Below are 27,314 nucleotides of genomic sequence, written 5' to 3'. Positions count from 1 at the left end.
GACAGCTGGCCCAAACTGGCCAGAGTGATAATATCCCACACCATGTGGCATCATGTGGGGCAATGAAACTGGGGGAAACCGGCCACGGGGACTGCAACTGCTCAGTGAGGGGCTGGGCATTGGTCAGCTGCATCTACTTGTTTTGTGTAGTCTTGTATCATTGTTTTTATTATTTTTCCTTCCTTTTCTATCCTATTAAAGTGTCTTTATTGCAATCCACAAGCTTTATCTTTTTTTTCCCCCTTGATTCTCTCCCCCACCCAACCAGAAGGAGTGAGTGAATGGCTGTGATGCCTGCCAAATTAAACCACAACAGACTTACTAAGAAAGAACCTGTTAGTGAGAAAATATGAGCTATATTAACATAAATAATATTAAATATATGAATGTCAGAAGATGTTAGTCCAACCCAGAATTTTGAATGAAAATATGACAACTTCAATCCAGTTTTGTTAAAAGATTCTGAAAACATTTAAGATAAAAAGAGAACTTTTCTATTCTTTGTTTCAAAATGATTTTGTATCTCAATAACATAAATGGGAAAAAAATGTAAAACAATTTTATTCAATTATACTGTTACCAACTTTGCACATAACTTTTAGAACGATTGAAATCTTTTTTATTATTTTTTTAATTATTTCCATCAGGTAAAAATTTTCTATACAAGTCCATAACAAGAAAAATCTTTCATTAGAATTGCATTCCTAAAATTCAAGACAGAAATTCTCATAAACTGTATTTCTAGCAAAGGAAGTCCAGGAGGGACCTACTGGTCAAGAAACTCAGATTGCCTCATGTTCTGCTTGTAAAATGTGAAATTTGTGACAGGTTTGTCTTGAAAACAGCTAATCAAGAGTAGCCCAAAATAGCATTGGAAATTAAGCCATCAAGTAGTGTGGAGTATCGGGATGCAGTTCTCTTTCTCTGCCTTGATTTAGCAACACGGATCAGCCCCACAAAGTTCAGGACCTTGCTTTCAATGTTCTGAAGATCAATCTAGCAATGTTAACTTCTTCTGAACATAAAAGCTGGGTACATTAATGTTCTTTCACGTATGCAATCCTTACTACATTATGATTGGAACTGTATTTGTGGTTTTGATGCATTACTCAAATTAAGGAATAATTGATAAACTAGATAGGTTTATCATCTTGTTGTTTCTAGATATAGGAATCAATGAGTTTGCAATCAATTCTTGCTTTTCAGAACAGGTTGAGGCAAATAGTTTTACTCTACTCAATCACTGAATCTCCAGAACCTATAGAACAGGCAGAACTTTCATACTTATTTGAGCTGAAACCAAAATAGCAAAGGATCATAAAATGCACTAAGACAACATGTCTTGTCAAAGAGACTCTCCAGCTGCTTGCCTGCTCTGGTTTTCCAGTTCCTCAGCACCATTAAAGACCATGACATGAATGTTGGCTTTACTGTTTTCCAAACAATGTTCTCAAATATTTTTCATTTGCCTACAAACAGCTGCATGCACATTTGGTAATTTCAGAATGCCACAACTATTACAGAGGAATGCTGCATTTCTTTCTCTCTCTTTTTTTTTTTTTTTTTTTTTTTTTTTTAACAGTTCACCAAATCAGGCTGCAGTTTTCTGGATTTTATGTTTTAATTCACAGGAGGAAAGAAAGATCAGTACACCAAAGTGATTTTTAATTTCAGAGACTGCTTTGGTATACTGGTTGTAGCATTCTCATTTAATGAAATACTATTTATAAAAAAATCAAAACTGATTTCTAAAACAGTGCTATGACTGCATAGTTTATGAAACTTTAATAGCTGTTTTAAGTGGTCTTAGCAATAATTGTGGAAGTAAAGCATCCAACATCCAATGTATTAGATCTACAATTTATTTATTTCAGTGTACAATTGTGCAGAACTCACCAGGATGATTCAAAGTGTTTGGGAAATGGTCTGTAGTTTAAATCTAACAAACTTCATAAAATTTGTTTTATGTCAACTGATAGCAAAGAATTCAACATTGTGCAGCTCATGTTCTAAGCTTCCAAGTTTCTTTGAAATTGTTAATGAGTTGCATTACAATTCTCAAGAAGCTGCATTATGGCAGCAAAACATTTGCTTCCTTACTATTCTGCAAATATTCATGTGCTTGCTACCTCTGACTGCGTTCAGACAGCAATCCATATTATGTACTACAAAGACAATCAATTACATCATCAATGCATAACTTCTTTTTATCCAAACAAACAAGGTTCTGTCCAGAGTTCTGTATGAGCACTCAGAAATTCACTAGAATTAATTGTACAATTTATACCACCAACACATGTCCCAGGTAAAACTCTGTCTTTACAGAAGACAGGCTTTTTTTTGTCCATCTCAAAACATGTGCCATTTCAAACTTAATTGAACCATCCAAATAAAGCTGAAAAGGGACTTACAAGGTTTACAGATCTTGTGGTGCTTCTCAGTTAAAGAAATAGTTAAATTTCAACTATTTTTCATAATCACATAAGGTCCAAAGATATAGCTTAGAAGGAAAAGTACAGTTTGACATGTTTTTTCTTCAAGCGTCAACAATAATTGAGAACAATATAGTAATATGAAGCAATAAAAGCAGTTTAAAGCTACAGGAAAGTCAGAACCTACTATTCAACAGGTTGCATGTGTGTGTATGTGTATACATATTTATGTATGAAATATTTATATGCATCTTTCAGTATTTTTTGTTTAAACTACTTTCCTGTACCTTCTAGAATTGTTTCTATCCCCATAATATAAATATTCCTAAAAAGAAAATATTTGCCTAAAATTATTTAGGAAATGTTTTTTGAGAGCATGGAGTTTCTCTCTTTCAAACTTGTAGTTACACCTCAAAAAAAAACATAAAAGGCAAACTTGTTAATTTTGGCCTTTAGCAAATTTGAAAAAAACAAACATAGAAAACAATCAAAACATATTCAGAATTTCACTGTACAATAATTAGCTGAAAAATGTTAGCGTTTCACTAATGCTAGCCTAAAATCTAAACTCAAGGCAAAATCTAAATTCCTGTCTGCTTTTGAGGAAATAGGAATTTTACTTCTACTTTACTAGAAACAGGATTAGAACCAAAATAAATTCAAAATGAGTAAAAAACATAATACACTAGTATTATGTTTACTAACAATGGAGGCTCAGTAAAAAGAATACAAGGCAAAGAACAGAATAGTGCACTGTGGTTTTATTGATGGCAGCAATGACAATCTGCTTCTTTCATATGTAAAAAGTATTCAGCTTCACATAACTAAGAACTTTAAAAAAGTCTCCTGTGGTATCAGGTCCAAATTCTTTCTGCTCACACCAGCTTTCTTTGTCCCACCATGTTGCCTGGAAAAAGTCAGAAGTTCTTTTAGAAGTCTTCAGCAAGTTGGAGCTGCCAGTGAATTTCCCCTCACCAGGAGAAGATTGCTGAAGAGGGGAAAGAAAAAAAAAAACACAAGCAATAAGTACAAAAACGCTGCTCTTTGTGCAACGTACACTTTACTGCTACTACTTTTTTTTCTCCTCCAAAAGAGTATACATCTGCTTTTCTGTACTTACAGAGATATGTATTTAGAAGAATAAGTCAGAAGATTGCACTTCAATGCAGTACATACATGATCGCTATAATACAAGAGAAGAACACTTTCTGGCAATGACTTCTTACAAAAATTCAATTTCTCCATTGGTAAGGACTTTAATACAAATTTCATAGTAAGTTTGAAAAGGTGTAGATTAATCCTGTCACTGCACAAAAGAAGACCAAGAAACAGATAATGACCAAGTACTTATAGGTTCGCAGTCTTAGGTTCTTTCAAGCTCCTCCAAAAGCCTTGACCCTTCAAAAAACACATTTCTGATTACTGTTCCCCTTCTTTTTCATACTACCATGACATTCTACCCAGCAAATATAAAGTCAGGACATATTTTTATTGCTGTTAGACTCTAATTCTTGTATCTTTATTCTCTAGAGGGAATATCTTAACTTACAGACCTGTTAAAACTAGTATTTGACTAGTTTGACCCGAAACAACCTAGACTGAGTTCAAAGGGTCTCTGATGCAGTGCTCTGACAAAATTCTGAGTTAGTGTCCTCTACCTCACACTGCTGGATATTAATAAACCATTTCTAGGGCAATTGCATCTACAGTGAGGTATTGACCTTAACATGATTACTCTATTGCTCTGCCTTCATAGTAATCACTAAGTCAGGACTTCCCGCAAGTCTGCAGCAATTTTTCTTTATACCTGAAGTACAGAACAGCATGGTGAGCTTTTCAGAAGGACACAAATTATATTAAAAATAGTAATAAAAAAAAAAAAAAACTCAGGAATTTAGTATGTGTCAATACTAATTCCAAATTTGCAAGGGCAACTTCACCTGAACAAGTATGCTGAAAACTAATCCAGGAAGCAGTGAAGTTTTATTTCTGCGTTGTTGTACCAGTGCTAATAAGCCCTTCCTGTCAAGTGGTGCAACCCTGTGCAGGTACGTATACAGTTTTGGGGTATAGGATGATATTAATTACTGTATGAACCTCATGGTTCATCTTTGATATGTCCCTATCATACTCAATATAAACACGGCCATCAGACCTTGTTTTTAGAACAGCCTTATTTGGTTTTGAAGACAGGGCACCTTGGCATTTTTAAATGTTAAATATTGCAATATGACAATTTGCAACAGATGATTTATAATATAGTCATCAACAAGAGCTTTTCATCTCTTTTCAGGAAAAATCATTTTTACATGATAGAGAGGTACAAGGGATATAAACCTTCTTCTTTCAAGCAGCAGGTCAACGATCTGGTAAAACATCCTTCAGTGGAAAGCTCTGGTAAGATTATTTCTCACTAAATTCCTTAAAAACTTCCCCTGATAAATCATGTCATCTAACAGGTTATTGAAAACTTGAAATAATATATATATATAGATAGATACCATGTTCTCAGAAGCTCTTGGGAATAAAAAGGAAGAAACCACATAGAAATCCACTTCCAGAAACTGACATTCAATATTCTTGAGCTTTCACATATCATGACACTGTCATACAAGTCTAGGTAAGCTGAAAACAAATTAGAAAAGGACTATGTTCGATTTTCTGCCTACACTTACAATCAGAGAGGAACTGACTACATCCTCCACTTACTTTTGGTAAAGTTTAATAGATTTTAATTACTGGTTTCTCTCTAGTTCAGCTGTCTTCAACCACCTCATTAGGTCACATGTAATAAATACATTTCTAAGTTCAACTTAGTATAAAATCTATAGCAGCATGAGATGTACTATGGGGAACTGTAAGACACATCTGATAAATATAATCACCACAGTGTCAGGATGAACATTTCCTCACACCACCTTACTTATCTAACAAGGCAAATGACATCAGCTATACTGGACTCTACATAAACTTCAGGAATCAAACCTAGCAGGTGAAAGCTACTCTGTATCACACAGAAAAAGCTTTTAAATATAACATTACAATATTTTTACCACCAAAAAGACTGATGCGTTCTTAAACCGAGGAAGAATTGCCACTGTTTGATGCTATTCAGCGATACCCCCAAATGCCTCACTAAGAGAAGGTAATGGGATATTCAGTTGTTCACATATTCACTACAGCACTGTGGCAGAAGGTGGGGGTGGAAAAACAACACATTACAGATCCTTTGTAAAATTAAGGTTTGCCTTGACTAGAACTAGTATAGGAGCTAACTAAGCTTAAGTAGAGACCCCCTCCCCTGCCACCACCCAACCCTTATACAGAAAGCATGTCTTGCCTCTCCATTTTCTTCTTCTGAGTGATCCTAGCGTCAAGAATCTAAGACCAATGTATTTAATTTCATGTTGTCAACTTCTTTTTGGTGTTAACATCCCCTAGCTGTTACATTATTTCATGTTGAATTGCAATTGAGCTTAATACTGGAAATTTCCTAAATACAAACTTTTGTCTGATACGGAAGATAACTAAAATAGCTAGATATATCAAATAATTTTAATATAAAATACACAAATAGTCTAATTGAATAACTGTTACCCATTTAGAGATAGCTTCCACTTAGTTAAAATGGAAGACAATTCAGTTACTTCAGCCTAGGAAAACTGCATTTAGTATTTTGATTCAGATGGAATGAAATTTCAATCAAGAAGGAAATTGCATTTTTTCCACAATGAATTGCTGTTTACAGTGATTATTTAAGGTACATACAACTCCTTTATATTTGCAGAAGATGAAGCGCGCAATATTCCAATAAAGTAAGGCTTACAATATTAGTCAAAACTTGATCAAAGTTTAAGCTGCCAGTGATTGCACACTGCATTGGGCTAATAAGCTCAGTTTGGGATGACACATTGGTGCTAACTGTATCTTGAGTAGAGGCTGAAGGAAACTGTCCTGGGCGAAAAGAAGACAGATAAAATGCCATATTTAATCACCTGAGGAAGAGTGTTTTAAATTCGGATTAAAAAAAAAAGAATATATTTTGAAGTACTGTCAATAACAGATGTACTTTGTAAAGCAAAATAAGTAGTTGCTGAAAATTTTTATTTAGCTTTATGACAGCTGCTACTTGTTAACAAATGTTTTTCACTTAACCGACAGTATTTACCATCTGAATCAAACCCCTTTATTTGGAGATGTCTGACAGAAAACAATAGCATTTGAATGGGGTGGAAGACTAAAACTTTTTTTTGTTGTTGCTGTTTTTACAGTTGGTAGATTTTGATCTGCTGTCAGTTTTAATCAGGATCCTGCTGGAATTTTCAAAGCAAGGTGCAAGAAAACCCACACAGTACAACCTGTGCCTTACAGAAGTTGTTCCCTACTTGTCAATCATTTATTCACTCTTCTTGAGGAGTTACTATTATTCTCTCTGGATGTCTGTTTTTCCCTCTCTCCCAATCGGAGCTAAGCCAAACACTGTTTTCCAGATCTATGCTGTGCAATTTGAAAACATAAAAATTATTACCTGAAGACAAAAACAATGACAAAAAAGGTTTTGACTGCCCTCTACACTGAGCACATTTCATTAGGCTGATCACACTGACACCTCCCTGAGCTGACAGAACTAGTTTAGAACGCAGCTCAGTGCATGCACCTGAATAATTTCTGCACACTTTATAATTATTTCATGACACATTTATTGATAGTGACTGATACATTTATTAAAATAGAAAATTTAAGGATATGTACAAAAATCAGAATAATTATCACCGTGACAAGAATCAGGAATATTTTTTTTCCTTATATTGGCAGTAATCCCTTAAATGAAAAAGTTAGGTGAGCATATGATCAAAATGCAAAGTCTCATATTATTGCATGTCAGAAATATCAAAAGCTGCAGAGATCAGCAGCACCTAGTTGGAAGTGAAGGAATGGAGAAGTGAAAGAAACTAAAAAAAAAAATCTTATAAAAAATAAACCAGCTAGTACCTAAAAAATCAGATGCAAACAACAAAGACACTGAAGACATAAACCAAATAACATGCATCTTTGCAATGATTTATTCAGAACAGAGTTAATGAACTCTTGAGAATTAAGGTATTAGAAAATCCAGAAGTTAAATGAATGCAGTACAGCATATTTAATTTGGTTAGTTTTTTGTTTTATCTTTTAATGAGGAAAAAAGTTTTTCTAGTAATTAAGTTCTGTATTTGCTTGTATAATGGTAATTACAGTAACTTATTTGTTCAAGAACACTCGCGGTCTACCACCCAGTGCCAAGGGCTGTTATACAAACCAACTACTACCAAAGTTGTAGAAAGTTCTCTCACAAACTTCAGAGACTGACGAACACTTAAGTATACAAAAATTCAGATCTACCTTTCATGAAATTAAAATCCATAAATAAAATGTCATTAGTATATATTTACCTTTTAATTCTTATTAATCAGTTTCTAGCTCTTGGGGGTTGATAAAATTGTTGAGTAGGTCGTGTGGACCGCCTTGGCTGACCATCACCTCCTCTGCGGAATTCTAGAGTTTGCTCATATGTTTCTTCTTCATCCTCCTGCAGGCAAACAGCATTGTTTTAAATAGAAGAGTAGTTAAATGCATTATACATGAGTAGGCATATACATATATACACACACATATGAACGAATGCATACAATGCATACATGCATAGAAACTGCTGCTTCTGTATGGATGACCACTTAATAAAGGGAGTGAATAGTCCCTTTTTATAAACCTAAGAAAGCTAACAAAAACAAAGTGAATAAACTCAAAACCCAGTCTTCAAGGCAGCCACAGAAGTTTTAAATATTTGCAGAAAAACAGCATACATAATAAAACAAAATTATTCTCCAGGAGTTATACAGGCAACAAACCCAAGAAGCAAAACAACATCAGTAACCTGCCAGAGCAAGAGAAATATCAGCTTTCAGGAGTTTAGAAATGTGTGTGAAATGAAACAAAATAATTAGGGAATGGAAATACACAGAACAAAAATCAGGCAATATGCATTCTAGAAACACAGATCTGAAAGAGCAGATACAAATCTGTGATGCAGTAATAATCAAAAAGCCTACAAGTATACTGGACAGCAATTTAGACATGAATTTGCTACATGCAGCAATAAAAATAACCTCTGAATAATGAGACAAGAGGTAATTACATGTTTGCAATATTGCATTCACTCCTGGTTATCTCAATGCCAGAAAGATACCAACAAATTACAAAGGAGTTCAAAAACAATAGAAATAATTAAGAGACTGGAGAACAAGTTGCAAAGGAAGACTACAACAGCCACATTTTTTACTTTAGCCAAGAGATACTGAAAGGAAAATGATTCATCTGATGCAGTATTTGAAGGTGGTACAGAGTGAAGAAGACTTTTAAGAGAATCACAATTTATAACAAAGAGAAATGCAAAAACAAAATTATACACTGAAAGTAGAACAAAATGTTATTGAGCAGGCGTATGACTGTCAAATGGTTTCTCAGTCGTAATTACTTTTTTTTTTTTTTTTGATTTCTTAAAACCAGCTTCTAGCAGATACCAGGTTCCCTCTAGAACATGGTGCAAGAAATCCATTTCTGGGAAAAGTACTGAGCATACAACTCTTAATTTCCTTTTATTCACAATAAAAGAACGTGCAGAAACACAAACTAAGAATATTTAATGATTGATTATAAATTCTGCAACAATATCAACACTTAGGAACTGTCATAGAGTGTAACATGCACATAACGAAGAACAAGCAAATCAGAGCAGTAAAATATTTAATTACAAGAGGCTAGAAAAAAAAAAAAATCTACAGCCTAGGTTTCTTTCTTTTGTGAAAAATGAAATCTTACTCGAGAAACAGCACATCATTCTGAATCAGCTAAAATGTTGATAAACGTGCATTTTGAAACTGAGAGGTTCACACAACAATATTCTTTGTGATAAGGTCCGCTATTTAAAGGGCTTATCTGTGGTCACAGCTATATTTCCAGAACAGATTAGGCCCTACTAGGGAGAGTCTGCAATAACTGTAGAAGAAAAGAGAATTTCAGCATAATCAAATAGTGTATAATTGATTTAAATCTTTTAGTTTCACTGTAGCCAAAGGCTGAGAACGATGGAACTCCACAATAAAACTTACTTCTCTCAGTGTACCTCTTTTAGTGCATGCAGCACTGTTCCCTCACACGAAGAGGTTCAGAGACACTACTTATCCAAAGGAAATATGAAAGCAGAGGTCTAACCAAAAAATCCACACGTTTTGCAATAGTTAGCCCTAGTACAAACCCTGAGTATATGAAGCAATCTCCCATCACTGACAAGGCAAACAATACTCGCATCAACATTTTAAAAGGTAAACTAGGTGCCTGAAGCAATGTCAATACCTCTAGCTCCTTCAGTACACTCAAGAAGCTTCAATAGTTGAGAATAGGTTTCGTATTATTTGCCCAAAGCAAACAGCAATTGCAAGTTTTCTTAAGATTCTTTCCAAAAGCTTTAATCTAAAATAAAAGAGCTTACTCTTCAAGAGTAAAATTGTAAACCATCAACTGCTTGATATCTGGGTTCTCCAGAACTGGAAGACTAATTGACAGCTACGCATGAACCAAAAAATTAGCAATGCATACTGGTATTTTCAAGAGACTGCAGCGAACCAGACGTAAGTCGTTCCTTTGTAACCTTGTTAGTCTTAGCTCAAAAAGATCAGAAATTAAATAGTTTAGTGCATAGTGCCTCACCTGTAACAAACAGCCTCTTTCTGAGGGTAAGTATAGAAGAGTAAATTTCTACATCAGCAAATCTTCATCAAATTTCAGAGACAATGTTGTTGATCCGCTGAACTCAGTGATATCAAATTAAAACTAGAATTTGTCTTAAACATGTCTATTTCAGTGCAGTATGAAAAGCTTCAAATGCATTCCAATTCACGTATCTTCATTAAGAAGGGCAAAAGCAATGTATGAAATCACATTCACTTTGTTGAGACTTTGCATAAAATGAAAACAAGCATTGCAGCAAATCACACGAGCTAGCAACAGAACGCCTTTCTATCATTCCTTCCTTCCTATGTACTGTTGCTCTCCACAAAGTTAATGAATCTCTTTGAAGTCTGGCATCTTCATATCAGAAGATAATTTGATGTTTCTTGAGTTACACCTATTCATTTGAACCCATCTGGATCTAAAATTCACAAAAATAACATTTGGCCAAACCATAACTTCATTAAATATTGCTTCTTGTTTTACAAGTAATTGCATCTCTTCTCTTCCACCATTTCTCGTTCACTGACCCTCATCCACCACTGACGTTTTATCTCTTTTGATTGCCATTTTAGTTTATTTCCATCTTGCTTTTTTTTTTTTTTTTTTTTTTCTGGGTCTACGTCCTTCATCTCAATTTAATGTGAAATCTCTCTAACCCATGCTCAAAACTGTCTTCCCTATGCTGGAATAGCATCCAACCTAGGCAAAACTTAAAGATCACTAATGTTTACTTCCATGTTGCTTCTGTTCTCCTACCTAGCAATTTCAGCCATCTACATATCTTCTGTTACAAATCTGTAGTCACTTAAGTCACACATCTAGTTATCAACTCTATTTTTCTAGCCTTAGCTGTTCACGTTCAATTTATCAGTTGCTTGTGACTCATTATGAATTACACAATTTCCTACCTCTTTATAATGTAATGTAATATCTGCATTACATTTTATAAAGCAGAGATGGCCACAAACCTCTGATGCTGTCATTCTCTTTTTGTCAGAGTATTTTCATTCTCCAATTACCAGTACATGTTTTATACTACTGGCTTTATCCAAAAACTTGTGTTTGATTATCTCCATCCTTCAGCTTACATTGTTTGTCTAATGTTTTAGGATCAGAGACAGAGTTTTCTAGTACTTGCACAATGGCTACCTAGGGTTATGTACCCTGACCTGTCACTAAACTCAATAGCAAAAATACTGGAAACTGGCAGATTCATAGGAAAAAGCAAATAAAGGTTTATAGTGCAAACAATTAGATGCAGAAAAGTCACTGCAGCAACTGATAAAAATGACATGAGTGGTGGATTTCAGCAATTTTTAGGGATTTCAAATAAGATAGTGCACAAGGAAGCCTAAGTCATTGGGAATTGCAGCATTCATTCAAAGTTTTGCCCTAAGAATTTACTGTTACTATTGCTATTCTAACTCCCTCTCGTAAGACAGATAAGAACTCAGTAAGTATAAAACAGGAATAGCATGCTCAGTGCTTTTACGTTGGACCCAGGTATTCCGAAGAGCTTGTACCACCACCATACCTTATCAGCTGAGCTTAGTGAATCAGCAAGTTCAGTCAAGCTAAATGACTAGCTGCATGCTTTTACATACACTACAATGGATTTCACAGATGCAGAATGACGCTATAAATCCAATATTTAAAATATTTTTAACAGCTAATTTACTTTTTAAATAACACTCTTAGAGCAAAGTAAGCTTGCATTTCATAAAAGTTTTCTCAATGAATTTCCATTGTAAACTTCCATACATTAAAAATAACAGTTTAGAAACATATATATGAAGTGAATACTTATTCCAAGTCAGATCCAAAAAATCCTTTGGCACTGAACATTCTGCCTATTTTAATAAGAGTTCAGTGCTTGAACGACTTGTTCTGAACATTTTTGAGAAAGATGAATTTATAGTGACGCAAATATAGCAAATCTGCACTTAGGCTTGGAAAATCATAACCAGAGCAGTCATGTTTTAAGTTTTATTACAGCTTGCATAACTCTTGAAAACAATGAATATATGGATGATGGCAAAGAGCATGACAGAAGTCACAGGCTTTGACTGCTGCATGCTCTGCCCGTGTATATTTAGGATTGCTGTTACAAGTAACAGCTGAGCAGCTCCATCAGTGTGCTACCTACAAACATGTTTCCTCCATCTATTCCTGCTTACCAACAGAAAACTCTGTTCTGTTCACTGGGCCCTTCTGCTAAAGCATTTCAATCTGTTAATCCATGGAGAAACCTTCCAACAACAAATCGGTGTATAGCTCTCTGTGGGATACTACAGATGAGCAGCAGAGCCTGTGCAAGGATGAATGAAGGAGCAGCACGAGGCCAAGAATCACAAGAGAAAGAAGAGACAGAAGCCAAAGAAAGCATACAACATGTTCTCTTTCAGTAATGTCAAACCACTGTTTCAGTTTAAGCTGTGATTTTAACTTCATCCACATAGTCAGAGCACGGAAAACTTGCTGGATTCAGTAGAACGGTGTTAGTTTACTTGAAAAATTAACTACTCTTTCATCTGCATTTCAACTCCCATTTCATGGCCCAGATTTTATGCTTCTCTGCACTGCTCACTTTGCTGGTGACAGCTTTCTCCTGCTGTTAATACACTAAGTGATCTCTTGCTTTGTTAGTTAAATCCGTTTCTTAAAAACTTGTTTCTTTTGCCTAATCATAGAGTGTTGATCTCCTTGAGTATTTTAAGTATTGAATTTGCAGTTCCAAATCAATCAAAAATAGACTGTAGGGTTTTCCAGACAGATTAAACAAACAAACAAAAAAGTCACACTAGAACAATAATGAAAAATTCACAAATTTCCTACAAAAAGCTAAATTTAATCTTTAAAATTGCAATTTATTACATATCTGATATTTGGAAGAAAAGGCATTGTTTGAAGTGCCTATAGTATTCCCATAAACTTTTAATAAGGTTTTATCCAAATATTTAAATGGATTCTTTGAATTCCAGAACTAAGAATGAAATCAGAATTTTGAAAAATAAATAAATAAATAAATAAATAAAATTGTCATTTAATAAACACCTGAAGTTATATCTTCTTAGAACAGGGGTAGGACAATTCCAAAAATTGCTATCTAGTGAGGTGTGAAAAGTACAAATAAAGGAAATTACCACTAATGTACATTTTCAAGGATCTTAACCAAGTACTGAATTTGTGACAAGCGCATTTTTGAAGTGTCTATTACAGAATAATCCAACATATTTGCTCATAATCAATTTTCTTTGCAAGTTAGGCTTATTACTTAAAATAACACTTCCTTTTGCAAAGTAATCTTTGAGAGGGATAATCTTTGTCAGCCTGCAGATGTTCACAATTCTTTTTCATAGCAACATATCTATATTAGACTGAGCCTATAACCATACTGATTTCTCAGTTAAATTATGAATAAGAAGGACAAGTGGGATTCAAGATTACGCTGCCAGACCTGCATAGCAATAACCCTCATGAATGTCAGATGCTCAATACGCAGTTAGACCTACTAAAGTGCCTTTAAATGAGCCAGGGTAGCATCACATTTCTGGAAAAACATACTTTTAGTATGCTTACACACATGGTATAAGACATTACAGTAGTGTACTGAAACTACACGTAACTGATGACTGAAACTACACGTAACTAATTGTAAGGATACAGATGTATTTAAATCAAATAATATATCTTTAAAATGTTGTCTGTAGTAATTACATGACAAAGATTTTTTAAATTAACCTTTCAATTTAGAATATTAATGAGAAGTTGCACAGTTATTATTTTTATTTAGCTCCTCCCTGGATAATTTAGCATTCTTAAATTAGCCCCCACTGTAATTCATATCCTTCTAACACAACCATTTTCATCATACAGAATCAATTGGTTCTATGTTTCAGGATTTTACTTCTCTTAGCAAAAATAAGCTGCTCTGATTTCTTAAAAATTGAACAATATTATGATTTTTAAATTTAAAGGAATTGCAATGGATTGCAAGCAAATTTAGAAGCCAAAACATGTTGTCCAGATTTCTAATTGATTTTAAATTATCCTTAAGACCAAAACCATTAACTCTTACTAAAACAGGTACCTTTATATAGCATCTGCGAAAATAAATTGAGAGGAAGGCAAAGCTAATGATAACAATATGAAATCTGATACTTTTTCATTCTTGAATCAAGAATGAGTGTGGAAAACAATCACAAGACACATGAAAGGCAACACACATTTCCAAACTCACAAAACCAGAGCAACAACACGTAAGCTAAATATACTTTCATCCTTCCCCACTGTCTGTATCACTATCTTTCTCCATACATATATATATAGATAGACATCCAAATATATTTTGCGGAATTGATGAAGAAAGAGCTAAAGCAAGCTCTTTTTCTTTAGTTTTGGATGAGAAAGCTTTTCTGAATCTGGTATCTAGAATATTCACAAAAAAAGCTTAAGGAGAAAAAACCCTGCAGAACACACAGGAAAAGACTCTTTAAATTATTCAAATAAGCATAAAACAAAAATCCTAAACCAAAGTATTTGCTGATGTGCTTTTCCACATTTTTCCTCTCTCCCATGAAGAAAGCACTGCTACTGTATTGACTTGTGGATAGAACCACAGAGGTGGTGAACTGCAGGATATTTGATCAGTAGACTAGCCAAGACCTATTGTAATGTATGGAAACAGTAGCATTATACTAAAAACAGCAGCAAAAACAGAAAAATGGTAACAAAATGGAAGGATCACGTATATTGGATATGTTTGGCCTTCCGGTATAAATAGATATATATATATTTTTTAAGCCATAGACTTATTCTGAATTGGTAGGAATCTGTAATTAAATTAATCTGTTCATTGAATCTATCTATATATTTTTTTCTATTGGTACATGCCCCAGGAAATTTGACTTTGGCCACTTCTGATAATGAAGTGCAACTTCATCAGCAGTAGGGACTAGGGCTTCAAAGCTGCTTCTTTCTCAAGCTGTTTCTTTCAACAAGCCCTTTCTTAAGGGCTTGTTGAAGCCCTACACAGGGCTTCAAAGCTGTTTCTTAGCATCTGCAGCGTTACAGTGGCATTACTTTCTGCCTGTAAAGGACATGCAGGATACACAACTGTAAAGCATATATAGAGTATACAAACCCTTCTTGCATTGAAAGCCATGAGCCCTTAAGCATCCAGCTCAACAACCATAAACACCTAGCTGCATATGGGACATTACATGTGTTAGGTAACTAGTACAGATGACAGATCACTGTAAGACAGTGGTAACAGAAATAGCAATGTTAAATGTATTACAGAAATTACTGAGAGATTTACTACAAAATACTACAACAGCTTTGATTTTCCTTAAAGGAATAAAATTGAAGTGTAGTATGATACTGTATAGTTTAATAAAATCCTCTTCCTCATTTGAACTGTAATTTTACAATAATTGTTTGATGTCATTCCATATACAGCCAAAATAATTCCTGCCCATTTACGTACACATTTAACCTACTTTAACTAGGGCCATCTTTCTCTCCTCTGTTTCTCAAATTATGTGAGATTTTGACTTATTACACAAGTAAAACACTACATTCTACTTTCAAGCTCTGTATAAAACCTTTAACACAACAAATCCAGTTAAGAGTTTTCCTAGTGTGGGAATAGTCAAATTCAAGTCAGATTCCAGCTGAGTGTTAAACAGAGCTGATTTTCAATAGATTCTGGCAGGACAACATACATCCCGAGTTTTGAGTAAGACAAAAACATGTGATAACCAGATGCTGAACAAAAATTGTAGATTCTTCAGAAAAAAAAAAAAATAAGAAATGCAAAATAGATGGATGGACAAGGAGGAGGATTTACATACTTGGATCTGAGACTGCTAACCGCAATGCAACAGTTAACTTGGACTCAGACATCAGAACTTCTTGGTACTTCATTGCTTTTCTTCAACTCTGAAGACAAAGCACTCATTTAGTTTCTAAGCAGACTGCATTCCCATTACATTTCCATAAAGCTAGGATTGAGTAAACCCGGGGCATGATTATCCTACAGATAATTCCCTAGCTTATCTGTTCCCTTTAAGGGTATCATGCAGGTTATTCAAACTTGCCTTCATTCCCTATGGCATATAAAAATAAATCTGTAGCTTGTTGTGAAGTTTGGGCTTATGATGCAAACATTCTTTTCTGCAGGCTGGCATTATGTTCTCAGTAAACAAAACATTAATGAATCTTAAAAGTTCTTCAGAAATACATATTTAAGCCATTCACAACATACCCTAAAAGCAAAATTGAAATACTAACTTCAATTAGTAATAGCTCTTTCACATCGAGCTGTATCAACATATAACTATGAATGCTTATTTTTAATAGTTTCTAAAGGAAAAGCACTGAAGTGAATTCTACTATAGAAAGAACATTCACACAGCAGACATCAAATTTTTTTTAGCAATTCAGCAAAAACAAACAAACAAACAAACAAACACAAACTGATAAACTGGAAGTGTTTAAAAACAAAAACAAAACAAAACAAACAAACAAACAAAAAAACATGAAATCAGAGTAACTACTTTAAGGAGTTATGTTACTATAAGAAGTAACTATGCTAATTTTGGGACTACAACAGCAAATCAAGTATCCATTTCCCCCACTTCTCCTACATATAATCCCTAGCCCTTCCCTCCTCCTTTCCTTTCTTTTTTTTTTTTTTAAATTATACATCCAGTTTTTCAGAACATCAAGTTGAAAGATGAGCTCCAGAAAGGTCTCGTTTATTCTGCTTACACAGAAATAGACCTAAACATATTACCAAAAAGAGTACCTGCATAGACTTTCAGCATTCAGTTTCCTTGCACTAAGTGCATTCTTTTTAATTAAGTAAAACCACATACTTCTGGAGAGAAAACGAAGCATTTGCTGTACTGCTAAACCTATTTTGGTATGTAATTTTCTGCCAGCAAAATTTAGGAAGAAAATGCTAAATGGCAGTATGAGAGATTATCTATGCTTTTCTGTTGGGGCACGAAAACAGTAACAAAACCTGACCAGGAGATCAGTGAGCTTCCGTGACCTTTTATGCGAACCTTTTCCATTTTCAGCAGATGCTACAGATAACAAGCACTGGTTGCATTACTGCTAAGTATGTATTTCCAAACGTAGCAACATTTCTGGAAGAAATGTTCAGGAAGAAATATGTTCAGGAAAGCTACCTCTGTATTCTTCCACATATTAATTTAAAAACAGTTTTCATGGAGCATGCTAAGTATTTCAAGGATTATGTAGTATAAATGTTGGAAGTCAACACCGCTAAGATGTTAGAAATTATTCATTAAAAAAAAAAAAAAGCAAACCACAATAATAAAGGCCTTCTCTCTAGTGCTACTATTAGGGAAGATGATAGTTCTGTACCTGCAATGTCATAATCCAGTTCAAGTATCAAAATTTAAGTATATGCTTCTCAACGAGGATTCAAAACAGCAATTCTTTACATTGTTTTATAGCTAACAACTGTAGTAGTACAAAAGCAGTAGCTTTGTAGTAGAAGACTTGAAGAGCTCCTTCCATTCAGTTTGTTGAAAAAGTTAAAGGCTGTCCTGATCACAGTCTAGAGGAAAGGCTTTGACATAAGGCTCTCAAATCTAACAGCTGAACTCTGACGGCCAAAAAAGTTACATTAGGTAAACTAGAAACCATGAATTAATTTGAAATAGTAAAGATTACGAGTGACTGTAACCACTTACCAAGATACGTGATGAATTCTTCATTCCTGTAACTTTCAAATTACACATTTTTACAATTAAATTATATATTTTTAAGGAAAGCTTTCTGTATCAAATAGAAATTAAATTCAGCAGAATTCTATATCCAGTTTTATAAGGTATTAGGCTGAAAAAGCAAGTCATTTTTACACATTTCTTTTTAGTCTATTTTTTTTAGACCTGAAAGAATGGAAATATTAGAACAATAAGGAAGGCACGGAGTTGAGAAAGGTAATTTAATTACAAAAGCTTCATTCTCTGAACCATTAGTCTTCTTATCATGACTTCAAGACTCCTATGCCTCGTTTGCTTTGAGAGTTTCCTTTAAAAATCCCCCAACTACAGTTACCACATAAGAGGATCAATGAAAAAACAAGGTAAGCCTTTCTCATGCTCAAACTACGGACAAACACAGAAAGAGAGAAAATTGCCTCAAACACAGAAAGGAGAAAGCTACATTTGCACTACTAATACATACATAAATACACGTAACTTAAACTGAAGCTAGCATCTAAAGGAATAAGACTAAAATGACTTCTATCTCCTTCTGACTCAGCCTTTAAAAAAAAAATAATTAAAAAAAAGAGGGAAATACATATATATATACACACACATATGCAAAAATAGTTTTATATTTACAAAAAGACAACTTGACTAATTTAGCAAAAACGTTAACACACTTTGTGTGAAGTTTAAGCAAATATTACTTCTCTAGAACTTTGAAAATTTAGATATACCAACCAAGTTCTGAGAACACTTTTTTTTTTTTCCTTAGGAAAGTTGTCAGACAAAACCATTTCCTCATCTGTTTATGCTCCTTAGAGACATTTCAAGAAAATCTGATTAACTGTTGCCATTCTTCAACAACATGAACAATAACATCCAGCTCAGGTAATATGCTCGTTTATTAATATTTAAAATGTCTCTCTTCCGAGTGAAAGAAGCTTGCAAATGACACTATTAATATGAAGAAAAGAAAGTACCACTAGAGTCCCTGCTGTCGTTACAAGCCTTACAAAAGCTTACCCTACCAGAATAAACCAACAAAAACAGAAAGCAGAGCAGTAATTCCATATTCTTTTTAAAATTATGCAGAGAAAACAATCACTTTTCTGCAAATAACTGCTTTCACACTCAATGTGTTGTTACATTATGGAAGAGTTCTTGTTTACAGATATTGTTATGGGTAATGCTTACAAGTCAAACAAGAAGAGAAAAAAAGTCTTGGACATTAGCCATGTCTGTCCAACGAAGCCAGTGCACACATAATGCTTCAATTCAACATGTGCTGTACACAGTATGAGGGAATATGATGTAGAATGATATGCACATACTCCACTACTAATTAGGGTTGTCATAGCTTCTCTTCTGCAATACCAAGCCTTTGGTACCGTGTCTCTCTTCCCTAGAGAACAATCAGTTGGGAATACTATGCCAATTTCTCCGGTTTCCTCCTTAATTTAAATCCTTTGTATTAAGTAATGAAGGAGGACAAACTCGGTACCCTGAAACGTAAACGAAGCAGGAAAATCAGAAGAGAAACAGGTGACAAGTCCAGTCCAGACATTTTTACACATCCAACCTCTTGAACACACTTCAAGATGCAGAACGGTGCTTAAATGGGAAGAACTTGTGTTCAACCTCAACAAATCCCATACCGAGAAAGTCTTGAAATAAGAAAGTTTTTAATCACATGGTAACAGGATCGAACAATACTTAAAACAAGTTAAGCCATGCTATCCCACACCAAAACACAAGTCACTTTCAAGGAAGGTATTTAGTGAGGAACTCACTCAAAACAAACAAACTAAGGAGCCCATGTCCTGTGATCTCCAAGTAATCATCATTGTATGAAGCCACATTCAGTAACAAAAGGAAAAAACAGCAGAACAGCGTGATGCTTAAAGCATCCTATTTAAATTATCACAAATGTTTATAGTAACAACAAACTCCAAAAAGATTGCATCTTTAATCTGATTTGCACAGCTGGCAACTCGCAAGGATAGGTCATAATGAATATTAAATGCTCGAGTGGGTGACTAAGAGATATTCTGCAATGCCTGATAAGCATTTTCCTAACGATACAGACAAAAAATTGAAAGCCGTTGTTTTATGACCACTTAGCGTAAATCACTTCCTCTCAACTGAAATTTGCCTGCTTTTAGTTTGTTAAAAACTAAAATGTGCTTCCTCTAAGTGTCAATTATTACATTTCAGCCAAGGGCCAGTAACTTTCAGAGGAATAGTTAACTTCAGCTGTAATCACCTGTCTGAATTCAGCAGATACATGAAACTAAAGTCCCAAGAAAGAAAAGAAAGAAAAATGTGATTGATTTATTACAGTAAGTGCTTTCCACAATGCTTCTCTCCGAATTTAAGGCAATATTCCCAATAAGTAAAAAACTAAAAAAAGATTTTTTTAAAGAAGATTGACTAAGTAATGTTTCATCCTCAGAGGACAAAGGCAACTGAAATCACCATATATTATATATATGGAAAATGAGACCCATCACTACAAAATAGCAGCCTAAATCTAAAAATGCTTTAGTAAAGGGGCAAGATAACCCTTTGTGGAAACTAAAGTAGTAACTTTTTAGATTAAAATGATTTGGTAAGTATGTTTCACCACTCAGAACAAAGAATAGTCCCAAATCCTCAAAAACAGTCTTCATTTACTTACGTTACTTCTACAAGTAATTAGGAACTATAAAATGGTTCTAGACACTTTCTTACAGCACGGAAGCCAAACAACTATAAATACAGAGTTGTTTAGATGCAACTATTTATGGACAGTTTTTCTATGGTGATGTTAGATTTGGTTAAGTAGACTGTACAGTTCTATTTGAAGAGTCTGGTTTCTACTATAGACAATGAGGATAGAAGCAAGGTAAGAGATCCAACCAAGACACATTTACCTACTGCACCTACTTAAGTACTTAAATAGAAAGACTTCCTGCCTGACACAAAACACAGTAAAGATCATGGTGTGATTTTAAGACCATCCAAGCCAAAGAGCCAGAGCTGCCATAACAGACAGCAGCCAATACTTCCAGTCAGTTGTTATTCATGACACTGCAATGGTCATGAACAACACTAGATTCAAAGTCTTCATAAAACAGATAGGCAACAGCTGCCAGCAAAAGTCATTTCCAGCTAAGGGCACAGCTACCATTAACTTTTTACCATTTAGTGTCTGGAGGGTGGGTGGTCCAACACCTTCATAATGCTCATATAAGCTCACTTCTTTACTTACCTGAAATAGGTGATGGGTATAAGAAGGTTTTGAATTACAATTTAAGATTTAGATTTTTTTTTTTCTTTTTAAGAATTTTAAATTTAAGATTTAAGAGAATTCAGCACTGTTAGAAATATTTAAAGCTCTGTGAGGTACAAGACACAACATTACCAAATTTGAGCTCACAACAAATAAAACAAAACAGGACAAGATAAACCAAAACAAAGTAAAACAAAATGTCTGCCAGCATGAATTACCCATAGTTCAAGACTGTTTTCTTTCAACACTTTCCTCACTGGAGGACCTTAAAACAGATGAGCTGAAAAGTGGGTTTTCGGACTCCACAGAAAACAAATTACAGAAGAACTAGGATTTTACATACCTTGATAATATTTTTTGCTCCATCTCTTTAAGCAGAAATACAGTGCAAGATACAGGAAGAAGAAACTAAGCTGAACTACAGACTGCACTTTAACATTTTTAAGTGAAGTGCTATAAAGAAAAGGCTCCTATGAATTCAACTCTAGCTTGTTTTGAGAAGAACCAGAATAAGGCCATAACATACATAGGAGGAAAAACTACAATCTTTATTTCCTTCATACAACAACAGAAAACAACAACAACAAAAAAAAGTATAATCAGTGCAAATGGAGGTACGAGGCCTATCAAATCATTAAGGAAATACAGAATGTGAAAGGGAAAGCAAGGACTTGGTTTGGGGAAAAAGTGTCACAAGATTAGTACTTAGGCTATATACTTTACTTACTAAGGAAAAAATCCTACGTATTAAGAGAATAAAATTAAGACTTAAGGTTTAAAGTATTATCTTGACTTTATTTATTTGTTTCCACAGAACAGACTATTAATTAAGTCAGAAAGGCCCTTAATGTTTCATGCTTTTCAGTTGTTGGTATAATCTTACATCTTTTACAAGAAAAAGCAAGCAGTTCATATTTCTACAATGTTTTCTGGTGATGTTTTTGTTGAGATTATAATATTTTCATTAAGTGACCCTTGCTACATTGAGGGAAATAGGTTACAGTACTGTAGCATTACACACAAGATACTGAAGAACAGTGCAATCCAAATGTAATTTTATTACTAAAAATACTATGAATTGCATTCCTTAGACATATTTTGCAAGCACTAAGAAAAAACAGTTTTAGTGTTCTCATATACAATCATCAATATGGCTATTGAACGTGATTATTGAAAAAAATCCCCACTTTTTGATTTACCTTTTGTGAAATAAAGCTTTATCTTCTATACTTCCAGCAGTCAGAAAGATAAATAGCAGCACACTCAGAGGGACTGAAAAGTTGCAAGGGGTCAGGGCAAACTTGTGTGATGGACAGTATACATTCAATTATCTAAGAGTCTTAAGATCACCTAACAACACTTTTTCCATTAAAGTGGAAAGTTGAGTGTTATACTGACAATGTCAGGCAAACAGGATCTACATTCAAGGAGGGGAAAACAGAAACAAACTTTGTACTGATGCAGTCCAGTTTCGTATTATAGAGTCAATATGAGTGGAGAGTAGAATGTTAACCAGCTACAGGTGAAGTCAGTTCCCCAGTTTACAAAAATATAAAGAATTTTCATTAATTTCCTATTTTTGATAAATGTTGCCGGTAGTAAACCAGAAGCTCAGGTTTATTGCTTAAATAATATGTCATGTCACAAAAAAGGGGAGTTGTGATATTTTGGTGATTCTTTCAAGTGACTCGTTGAGCGTTGCTGGTTTTTTTCCTCTTATCCCATCGATAAACTTTCAACACTATTTTTGATGGTCAAAAATTAAATTCTATATTTGAGTACCAAAAAGTATGCTGGGAGAAGCAGCAAAGAATCATCTCACACAAAGTCTAAACTCATGCCTTTAAGTCAACCCACTACAGCTTTTCTTTAACAACTCTTTCAAAAAAAAGCCACTCTGAAAATTAGGACATTAGTACTCACATGCATTATATTTCTATGTTAGTAACAAGGCTTCAGTACACATGGCTAAGAAGGACTTAGCCCTCTCAAAGTTACCTGGAAGTATTGAAACAGAACTCAGCATAATGCCTCTTAAATGGGAGGGGAAAAAATCAGAACAAGGTCATTATTGCTGGTAACGTTGATCAAAGAAGAATAATTACTGAATTCAGTTTAAAATCTGTTTTGTTCTCTTGTAAACAGGAAACGATAAAGTTACTTAAATCTTATGACAAAAAATTAAGTATTGAGGAACACAAGAACCTCATTTTGCATTTGTGCATGCTATCTAGACTTACATGAACACTGAGACATGGAAAATTAACCAACAGTGTTCAGCTTAAAAGACAACCCTGAGTTTCAGAGCTCAACGCCAACTGGTAACTAAAAACTGCAAGTGCAGAATGAGAACTAGAGCTAGCATCTGAACACAGAAAAGTGAAAAAGCAAAATGCTAAATAACTTTCTCCTAGAAAAATCCTACAGCTGCAAGGAACTTTTAGCAAAAAGATGCCAGAAAGAAACCACAAAACTTTTGTTTACTGTGAGGATGTTGGTTGGCATTTATGTTGCATAACTTCAATGACCTAAATTTAGTTGTTTGAATTTAAGCTTTTCATCTAATCTCCCTTGAGATTAAAAGCCCCTTGAGAATGGTACCTTTTATTTCTGATGAACTAAAAGGCTTTATTTCTTCCCGGCAACAACCGAGGAAGCCTCTAACTAGAACACGATGCAGCATTACATTAAGACCATGCTATTTCAGTTGCAGAATCCTCTCTCCATACATTCTCCCACCATCTTGTGTCAGCTTTAACAAACTCTGAAATAAAACAAAGCTGGGGAAAAAGCACTCCATCTGATTCAACTCATCCTGTGGCTACATGACTGATGATAAAATATGGGAGGAGAGGGACCTGGAAGAACAGGTAGTTAGTTATCAGCAGAAACAGAAAGAAGGACCACTGCTTCAAGTTGGCACTCCACTATTAGTTCTACTTAGTCCTAACACCAGGCCACGCTCTCAGACAGAGAGCTAATTTTCAGAGGGTTAAAGGAAAATAAAAACTATTCCTTAAGATTACCATCAAGTAGGATGAAAAAAGGCTAACAAGTATCCAGGGTTGCATTAAGCAAGGTATTACCAGCAGGTCAAGGGAGGTGATCCTTCCCTCAATTTTACACTGGTGATCCTGTATCTGGAATGTTATGTCCAGTTCTGGGCTCCTCAGTACAAGAGAGACCTGAATGTACTGCAGAGTCCAGCTCAGGGCCACTGAGGTGCTGAAGGGACTGGGGCATCTCTACTGTAAGGAAAGGCTGAAAGAGCTGGGACTGTTCAGCCTGGAGAAGAAAAGACTCAAGGGGGAAGCTCGTCAATATATATGTGTGTGTATATATATATATATATATATATATATAATATATATATATATATATATATATATATATATATACCTGAACGGAGGCTGGAAAGAGGACTAGGCTCTTTTCAGTGGTGCCCAGTGCCAGGACAAGAGGCAACCGTGACAAACTGGCACACAGGAGGTTCCCTCTGAACATCAGGCAACAAGTCTTTACTGTGCATGTCTGAGTGCTGGCACAGGTTGCCCCAGAAAGGTTGTGCAGTCTCCATCCTTAGAAATATTTAAAGGACACATGGGCACAGTCCTGGGCAACCTGCTTGAGCAGGGGGCTTGGACCAGATGACCTACAGAGGTCCCTTCCAACCTCAACCGTTCTGTGTGCACAAACATAAGCTTACTAACAACCCAGAAACAGGGTCAAAATATGTACAGTCATATAGTAGGAAGTGCTGTATGATTGTAACTCAACTAATGGGATATAAAGAAATAAAAACATTCATTTCCATAGAGACAGCAAATGCATAAGCTGGGAAGAGCTTCAGATACCTTTTAAGTAGAAAAAGGCCATCTCAGAGGCCATATGGGCATCTGAGAGCTACAGGCAACGACACAAGTTAAAAGACCACTGGCAGAAGACGGTAGTTGATTGTTCAGCCTCTGCAGCAGTACTAACATGGCTATATAACCAGAGGTAAGAGCGAAAACAGGCACTCTCAGCTCATCATCAAGGATTCAATGCACAAAATACAAATACTTTCTGTGCAGCTTTTTGTAACAGTAAACAGCAAATAACTATACACTCCCCTTTTTTTTTAAAAAAAAAAAAAAAAAAAAAAAAAAACAGGATGTACCTCTATTTCCACATCATTCACAAATAAAGCCTTTTGAAATTCAACTTCCATAAGGCTAATACCTTCTAAACCTTATAGAACAGATTGAAGACATACACCTCCACCATAATATTCAACAAACAAATCATTGCAGCAAATAGAATCACAATACAAAATAAACTTGTACAGATGTGTAATTTTAGCCATACATTCACACATAGTAAAAACCTTTTAGAAAGACTGTTTTCTAGCCTTTACAGAAGAAAATACAATGTACTTGAAATGAAACAATAATAATAATAATCTTTGTTTAATAGAGGAAGCACAACTTTTAGAGAGAAAATATGCATAAAATTGGTTAGCTGACACGTCAATTAAAATATAGTCATTTTAAAACAATACAACTTAAATTTATTATACACAAAGAATACTACGTGATAACATTGATCAAATAGTAGATTCATATAGATAACTAAGAGTTGAGAATTTGTTTGTGTACTTGCCTCAACTATTTTTCTACACGTGCAATTAGCACTCTTTGCATAAGTAGGCATTCATTTGTGCAGGGTTACATATTTTGTACAGACTATGCAGTTTATATCTTTGTATACGATTTGTTATCACATACCCATGTGTCTGCATGAACAGGCCTGATGTTGCTGAGAAGCACCTCTTCGTAATTTCCATAATCACAGAACTTAACAACTGCAGTTGTCCCAGAAGAATGGAGAGCTTCAATTTCTGCCCGGTAGAACTTAAAAGAGAAATTTTCAAAGGTAATAAATAGCGTGAAAACAGCCTTTTCATTTTCACTTTCTCCTCTACTCCCCACCTGGGTCAGCATTAAGTTTTGAGTAATATTTGTACCAGATACTTATATATTAAACTTCTGCATGGCCCATGACTGCAAGGACAGGGGCTGTGTATTTAGATTATTCATTGAAAACATGTGCTGCTTATGACATTAGACTGAACACTTGTAAGACTTTTTTTAAAGGTCAAATTAATCATTAATAAAAATGCTGTTGTATACGTGAAGTGCTACTGTAAGACTTTTTTTTTTTTTAATGCCTGATAGGCACCTACTTATATATATACACTATACATACTGATACCTATTTTAGCACATACTAAAATATGATAAAATTGCTCCTTCAAAAAGTCTTCATTTTTCAGCACACTATTTCATTTTTGTGACATCTGCAAACTGATTTATATAAATATATGAAGATATTCAGTCACTTTATGACTTACTGAACACAAAGAAATCATTATCTCGTAAGACGGTTAAACTCAGTACTGTATTTTATCACACTAGTTCAAAAACTGTCCTAGATGCAAGCAGCAGCTTTTATTATACCCATCAAAAAAAATACTCTAATGCACTGAATACTTTTCAGGCAACAGTTTCGCACCTACTTATTTTGCAAGTTTCCAGAATTTCAGTACTCATCTATCAGCAATACAAAGTACTTCTCAAAACAGGAAAAAAAAACTTAATATATTTTTATATTTCAAAATAGTTCATCCACCCAAGATATACATTCTTATTTGATAGAAATAATAAAAAAAAAAAAAAAAAAACCTTTTCTTTAAAGAATTAAAAAAAAAAAAAAAAAAGAATTAAAAGGAGAAGATGATGAAAGGCAAGCCTTTTGCCATAAAAGAAAGCTCATTAACTGGAAAAACAGCTGAAGAGGAAGTATTTAAGCTTTTAAAAATTAGTAAAACAGAACTCTCATGCAATATAATTAATTTGTTCCACAAATTATGCAGCTAAATTCTTTGGTCTACTGGTGATAATAAAAAGCAATCCTTCTGCTGTCTTCTTTCTGCAATGACTGAAACAAAAGAAACATTTTTGTTGTTGTTGTTTCTTAACAGTCCTGTTCCTGCAGAATGGGTTTCCCTTGCAGTAGTGAGGGCTGCACACCGACTTATTCTACAAGAAA

The 27,314-nt window shown here is 34.5% G+C and overlaps 1 protein-coding gene across 2 annotated transcripts in view; it reads right to left on the bottom strand.

Moving 5' to 3' along the window:
* Positions 1-3,178: 3,178 nt before the first annotated feature.
* Positions 3,179-27,314, bottom strand: part of TDRD3 (tudor domain containing 3) — a 104,137-nt gene continuing 80,001 nt past the window's right edge. For both annotated transcript variants that reach the window (XM_084520362.1, XM_084520363.1), the window contains exons 12-14: positions 25,991-26,116; positions 7,865-8,001; positions 3,179-3,420 (exon numbers count right to left, since the gene is read on the bottom strand). In XM_084520362.1, coding sequence (XP_084376488.1) covers positions 7,882-8,001; positions 25,991-26,116 — 246 coding nt within the window. In that variant the 3' untranslated portion in view covers positions 3,179-3,420; positions 7,865-7,881. The remainder of the gene's footprint in view (positions 3,421-7,864; positions 8,002-25,990; positions 26,117-27,314) is intronic.

The sequence above is a fragment of the Aythya ferina genome, assembly GCF_964211825.1.
Source record: "Aythya ferina genome assembly, chromosome: 1".
Lineage (NCBI taxonomy): Eukaryota > Metazoa > Chordata > Aves > Anseriformes > Anatidae > Aythya > Aythya ferina.
The sequence above is the reverse complement of the archived record's forward strand: the minus strand, read 5'-3'. Positions and strand labels throughout refer to the sequence as shown.